Here is a 6,914-nt window from a genome sequence, read left to right as displayed (position 1 = left end):
GTCTTGTCTAACTTTTAAAAGTGTATAAGTTTCCAAAACTGCCTTTAAATAAATTATATGATTTTTAATGGAGTATATATTATATGATTTTTGTCTTTTTATATTTTAACTTCATTTTTTAAATTTTAAAAATAAAGATAAATGAATTAAATTAGACACGAGCGTCCTTTACGTTTTAGCGTCGTAATAAAACAAAAACAAAATTAAAATCAAAATCAAAAGCAAGAACAATACAGCTTTCTTTCTCTGTGTCGGAGAGAGAGAGAAAGTTCAGGGTTTAGACCTAATTCTCAAATTGAACGAACTGATTAGGGCTCTGCCATTCACTTTTACCCAAACAAAATTTTAAATTCTCTGCAAGTTCTTCTCTGCTCTGCTCTGCTCTGCTCTGCTCAGCTCTGTTCAGCTCAGCTCGGGTGCGCAAAAGTATTGAATTGATAAAGCCCTAATTCGCAGCAATGACTGAGGTATCGTCGTCCTCATTGCTCAATCAATCTTTATCAAATCACTGCGAATTTCTCTTTATTGTTCACCTTTCATTTTTCTTCTATTTGCTTACAAACTCCGTTATTAGTTTTAGTTTACTTGTAACTTCTCTCTAAGTCTGGCCGTATAGTTTTTGTTTTATTTTAAAAATTCTTCACAATTTTTTAGTTGTTAGTGTAATTTTGGCTTAAAAAAATCATGGGCATCCTGTAATTTTTTTTTTTCCCTAGTAGTAATTGTACTGGGTGTGGCTTGTAGTGCAATTATAGAACATTAATTGGGAAACCAAACAGAGCAATTTTATTTGGAGTCAATATATTATCAGGAGCTTTAATTTTTTTTTTTTTTTTTTTGGGTACAACTTAGATACAGTATCTTAACAGTACATTAGGTTCTCCAATTGAATTCAATCATCTGATTTCATAAACCAATAAAACATAAATAGTGTTCTCTTACTGTACCTAAGTTTTAGGTTATTTTTTTAGTGCTTTCAAATGTGGGTTTTTTTTTTTTTTTGGCTAATTTAAATTTGTTTACATGATTATATTCCCCAACAGTTTTTTTTTTTTTTTTGCCATTTATTAATTGGGAAGTGCTGTGTTTACTTCTCATTTGCTAATTGTATGTTTCTTCAAGTTTTTATTTTTTGTTTGTGGGTTCTTTTGCTTCTTTTTATTATCTATTTTTTTCCATTTGATTAAAGCTTAAGCGATGGAAGACTGTCAGGCTGCTACTAACATTTCGAAATTGTTTATATGTGTTTCTATTTCTTTTTGTTTTATCTTCTATTTCCAGTATTGGGTTAGCCAGGGCAACAAATGGTGCGACTTCTGCAAAATCTTCATATCAAACAATCCTTCCAGCATTAGAAATCATGAGCTTGGTCAACGTCACAAGGATAGTGTTTCCAAGAGGCTGGATTCTATGAGAAAAGAGGGTGCTGCCAAGGAGAAGGAAAAAAAGGAAGCAGCCCGTGCCCTTGAGCAAATTGAAGCAGTGAGTATTAAGAACAGCAGTTGCTTATATTAATATAGTAAAAACATATGTATATAGTTACATCTCTTTCGACAACGGTGGTTTGTTTTATAATGGTAATTTATATGCTGCAAATCTTGCTGATATTGATTTACTTTTGTCCTGCATGCATTCAGAAAGCAAAGCGTAGCTATCAGAAGGATATAGCAAAACTTCAAGAGGTTAGAGATTCTCATGCCCAAGCATTGAATGATCAAGATGAAGGTAATGAGATTAATTGTGGAGATGAGATCTGCTATATATATATTTTGATAAGTAGATCTGCTATATATATATGTGTGTGTGTGTGTGTGTGTGTGTGTGTGAATAAGTTTTGGCATAAAATGATGTGATTAAATGCCATCAACATGATAGGGAGTTTACTGACTTAGAGAACCCTGCCTCTAAAGATGTCATTGCCAATCTGATTAAGTAAAAGGTCTGGTTTTAGTTATTAGCTGTCAAGTTGTATGGTCCTGCATAGTTTTTAGTTGGGCATTAGGCTATTAAATGAACTTAAGCTCTGAGAGACTACCCAACTACTTGAGCTAACTCATGATGAAGCTAATAGGTAAGTATGGTGGCTGGAGTTTGGACAAGATCAAGCTTTATATAAGTTTGACTGGTTAACAAGCCAAGCATGATAATTACTAGTTTCATCCTGATAAGGATCCTGAATAGTTGAGTACACCTAAGAGACAGTAAACCATAGCAAATACTTTAAGGGAGAGTTATAAAGCTGATTCATTATCAAGCTTCACGATTCTGGGGTTTGTTCAATATCTAATTTGCACTGCCAAGTGTAGGAGCTCTAGATTCTATGATGGAAATAAAATAATGAATGCAGGAGCTGACTCATTTAGACTACCGAGCCATCTTTGGCATGGTTCATATGTCAACAAGCTGAGCTAGAAGCCTAGAACAACCTTTTTTCTGAAGTTGTCTCAGTCGTAGGTAGGCATATATATTTCCTCTCTTCTTGGGTAGCTTAGCAAATATAAGCACCATTTAGGTGTGTGAACATTCAACCAGTAATGAACACCAAGGGTAGCACAGTCAGTTGGGAACCATTGATTAAGAGGAGGTCACTAGTTTGAATCTCCCGCATCCCCTCTAGCTCTCCTTGGGGGCCAAAACTTATCACCCAAAAAAAAAAAAAAAATGCAGTTGCTGTACAAATAAGTGAGCGAAATAGATATGTTCTTGAACAAAATTCCATCCCCCTCCACCTCCAGTCCTATATTTTGTTTTAGTTTACCAGATAGGCCCTTAGTTGTCATTTTCTTTGAACGAGCAGGATTACTTTAGTGGTTGATGAATCATTCTTTTCTTGATTGTGGCACTGTTTCAAACTGATACAGCTATGAATGATGACAGAATGGGAGTATGACAGCACTTCGGGCTATTATTACAACAAAAGTAATGGTTTCTACAATGACCCAAACTCAGGCTTTTACTATTCTGATGCAGTAGGTATGGAATCTTACAATTGGATTCTTTACTTAGTTCTTTATCCTTCCCCTTTCCTCTAATATCTATTTAGTATGTATGCTGTTAAATTTATATTTATGAAGAGAGAATGTAACAGGGAAGTGGGTGACACAGGAAGAAGCATATGCCACACCTCAGTTTTCCTCAAATTCTAAACATAAAGGACCCACTTTGAAAAGGCCGTTGTCAGCTTCAGAGGCAGCACTAGTTACAGAAAATAAAGATGCTGCTAAAGTTCAAAGTGGACCAGCACCTGGGCCTGTTGTTTCAGCTTCTTTAAATCCCATGAGATCCGTTAAAGGTGCTCCATCATCAGTTGCTATTGGCAAGAGAAAGAGGCAAGATGAGAAGCCAAAGGTTATATCCAAAGAAGAAGCAGCTGCCCTTAAAGCAAGGGAAGCGGCAAAGAAGAGAGTTGAAGAAAGGGAAAAACCGTTGCTTGGCCTCTACAGGCCTCTTTAATTTTAATTTGTCTCGGAACAAGGGGTATGTTTTTAGCATTTCTTTTCAGCCATATTTTTATCTCAATTTATGTTCCAACGTATAAGTTGATGTGCTACTCCACACAGCAGATAAAAAAACTAAAATGATTGCTTCCATCAATCTACATATTTCCTTCTCATAATTAACTCCATATGATTGTGAGCATGTTGTGTAGTGCACAATCATGTTGTGAGGATTATGGGTCTGATAATGCAATGTCGGTCTCAATTATATCATTTGCTTGCTAGTTAGAATAAGAAAACTATGACTGCTACTATTTCTGCACTGCAATTATTATATTCAAACATTAATATAAATGATGTGAGGACAGGAATAAGATAGAAAATGAAATGGCTTGTGAGGAAAAAATGAAAAAGTTTCACTGGTCATTAGATTGAGGGAGGGATGTGCCCAATAAAACTTACTGGAGACATGGTTGCGATGGAGAGATTTATGCTGTAAGGTGCATGTGCATTTGGCATGCCATCTGCTGTGCGTAACATTATAGAGATAGTTGTGTGAATTAGGTCACAAGGTTGTAACCAGTGTACAATGCTTTTGCGGGGTCTAGGAGAGGTGGTTGGTAGGAAGCCTTTCCCTAATTTTGGAGAGGTTGGTTATTGGACTAGATTCACAATGTCGAGAGATATTTATCAAAATTGTGAAATACATCACTGAAATTGCATTGCCTGTATTTTAGTGGTGACCACTTTGCATCATAGGAGAACGGGGTTTGTGATACGGGAGACACAAGAAGATTTTTATTTTGTATTATTTATGTTTGCAAGTCAATTGTATTTTTATGTTTTAGGTCCTAGTAGTTTATTAAGCTATTAGTATTTTAATATTTGGAAGCAAGGTTATTTTTGTGATAAGGCAATTAGGGTTTCCTACGTCAATTAGAACTAGGGGTTAGCAATCCTTATAAGTGACCTATTGTACATGATTATTCCATTTCACTTGCACCTGGGTTCTTGGTGGTTTGTTAAAGCTATTTGCTACAATTGCATAAAACTCTGCTCCTTTCTTTATAAAGTGGGAGTGGATGTTGTTCTTAGCCTTTTCAATTTGGAACAAATATTTATTTATGTTAAGCCAAATAAGCCATATGTCTTGAGGAAACAAAATCTTCACAATTCCTTTTCAACCACTTCAAAAGAGGCTGCCCAAAAAAATCATGCCTAGTATCATTGATACCTAGAGCTTCCTAAACATTTTTGGCCACTATACAATCTCTCAAAACATGAGTAATAGACTTGGTTTATATTCCACACAGATCACAAGTGGGGTTAAAAGATTAAAACTCCTTTGAACCTAAAACTTCTCGGGTAGGAATGCCATGATGAGAGCAATGCCAAAGGAAAAAAAATTTATTCTAGTGTAGTACTGGTTTTCCAAACCCACAAGCTAGGAGAAGCCTCTAGGTTCAAAAGAGTTCAATCTTTTACATGCAAGTAAGCTCATTTTAATGAAGGACCCATCTTTGGAGAAAACCCATATTAGTTTATCTTCTTGACCCGGGCTTGAAGCAAGGGCATACCTTTTGTTTCCTGTATAACTCTTTTAGGCAAGATGAAAGACACCCCAATTCTAGAGACAATAAAATCCTTGACTGAGAGGTTCAATTTGGTTCCTTAGGATGATGTGGGAGACGCAAGAAGATTATTATTTAATATTATTTATGTTTGCAAGTCAATTATATTTTAATGTTTTAGGTCCTATTAGTTTATTGGGCTGTTAGTATTTTAATTTGGAAGCAAGGCTATTTTTGTAATAAGGCAATTAGGGTTTAGCAATCCTTTATAAGTAACTTATTGTACTCTTTGTGGAGATAGTTGATATTTTGATGAATGAAAAAAAAAAAAAAAAAAAGGCTGTTTGGCCATTCTTTGATCTGGTGCTAACTCTAGGTCTATCTTAGGTGCTGACTTCTAGTTGTTTCCCTACTTGGTGCTATCTCCAAGCAAGGCCTAGGTGCTGACTCCTAGGTCATATCTTTTTATTTTATTGTTGTTTCAATTTTGTTCTGGTTGTCCTGCATCATAGGGGCCTAGAGACAGCCAGAAATCACCCCATAGGCAAGCAGAATCTCCATTAGAAATGGACCATTTGATGCATTTATTGAGAACTATACCTCCATCTTTGCACGCTCCAAATATGAGATATGCAGGCAACTATATCTCCTTCCTTTTTCACGATTCTAGATTGAGTAAAGGTACTCTTTAATTAGCATTTGGACCCTTGGAGCTTCAAAGTCCTATATGCCATTCTCCAACACAGTTTGGCAAGAATGGCGGGTTTCCTCTATTTCATCTGAAAAATACCAAGATCTCCAAGGTCCTTGTGCAAAGTCACTTTATTCACTTGGAAAAAGATCTTTTGGCTAGTAGCTTTTATTATTTAAATGGAAATAAATGTTACTTTTTTGGGAAAAAAATAAATGTATTTGCCCCCCTTTAATACTCAGCAATAAATACTTTGAGATAGAAAGTTAAAAATGTATACTTTTACACACACAAATTTTTTTATTTTTTTTATTTTTATATATATATTTGGTAATGTTAATCACTTTTCCCTTTTTTTTTTCATAAACAATTTCTTAAAATAGTCTATTAATGTATGTCTTAAGAGCATATGTTAGCGAAACCATATATATATAGACAATGAATTAATTAATGTTTTGATATGTGTTCTGATGGTAGTTCTATAAGGAAAGTTCTATAAGGAATGTATGGAAGTTAGATCTTCTCTTTAATGAATTTGATATTTATCAAAAATATTTTGATATGAAATGTAGATCTAAATAGAATGGATTATGTGTTTAAGAATATGAATACCAAATGCTTTATAGCCATATTTTCCATATGTGCAATACATGTTAGAGAGAAAATATCTGATCTTACAAAATGAATTTAAACAAATTTCAAATTCTAAAATGCAATTTTCATTAATAAAAAAGTTCCAAACTAAATTGAATTTACGTCAGGTATCAAGTGAGATCCTTCAATTTTGCCATATGGTCGGTCTAAGTATTTTGAACCTAATTCACATCATTGCGTAGAGCCTCCAACATCACCACATGGGAGGTCCAAGTGTTTTGAACTTGATCCATCACATTGCCTAACCCACGCACCTCATTCAAATGGGCTGGAGCCTATGGCGATGGAATAGCATTATTGCTAGGCTTTGTTCTCTTAGCAGAATCTTCTTCTTCTGGCAATGAATAAATAGAATCTTCTTCTACAAAATGGTTTGGTTACTTTTAATGTCAGCTTGACAACAAATACTAATTAGTACAAGTAGAAGTTTTGCAAATCAACAACAAATACTAATTAGTACAAGTAAAAGTTTTACAAATTAACCCACAATGTAAATAACAAAATCAATAGGCTATCAAAACCCACAATGTAAATAACAAAATCAATAGGCTATCAAAAGAA

General features: G+C 34.5%; 1 protein-coding gene across 1 annotated transcript; it reads left to right on the top strand.

Annotated features, from left to right (window-relative positions):
* Nucleotides 1-222: 222 nt before the first annotated feature.
* Nucleotides 223-3,712, top strand: LOC115966235 (zinc finger protein ZOP1). Its single transcript, XM_031085487.1, has 5 exons — nt 223-467; nt 1,282-1,482; nt 1,638-1,725; nt 2,878-2,973; nt 3,089-3,712. Exons 1-5 carry the CDS (start codon nt 459-461, stop codon nt 3,451-3,453), a joined length of 759 nt encoding a protein of 252 aa, XP_030941347.1. The 5' UTR covers nt 223-458; the 3' UTR covers nt 3,454-3,712.
* The last annotated feature ends 3,202 nt before the right edge of the window (nt 3,713-6,914 follow it).

The sequence above is a fragment of the Quercus lobata genome, chromosome 11 (genome assembly GCF_001633185.2).
Source record: "Quercus lobata isolate SW786 chromosome 11, ValleyOak3.0 Primary Assembly, whole genome shotgun sequence".
Lineage (NCBI taxonomy): Eukaryota > Viridiplantae > Streptophyta > Magnoliopsida > Fagales > Fagaceae > Quercus > Quercus lobata.
Note: the sequence above shows the minus strand (reverse complement) of the source record. Positions and strands in the feature narration are given on the sequence as shown.

Bases quoted from the DNA above. Each gene is read 5' to 3' on its own strand.
- LOC115966235 (XM_031085487.1), top strand. The intron at 1,726-2,877 runs GTAATGAGATTA...GAATGATGACAG, and splicing joins ATTGAATGATCAAGATGAAG to AATGGGAGTATGACAGCACT. The intron at 2,974-3,088 runs GTATGGAATCTT...AGAATGTAACAG, and splicing joins TTACTATTCTGATGCAGTAG to GGAAGTGGGTGACACAGGAA.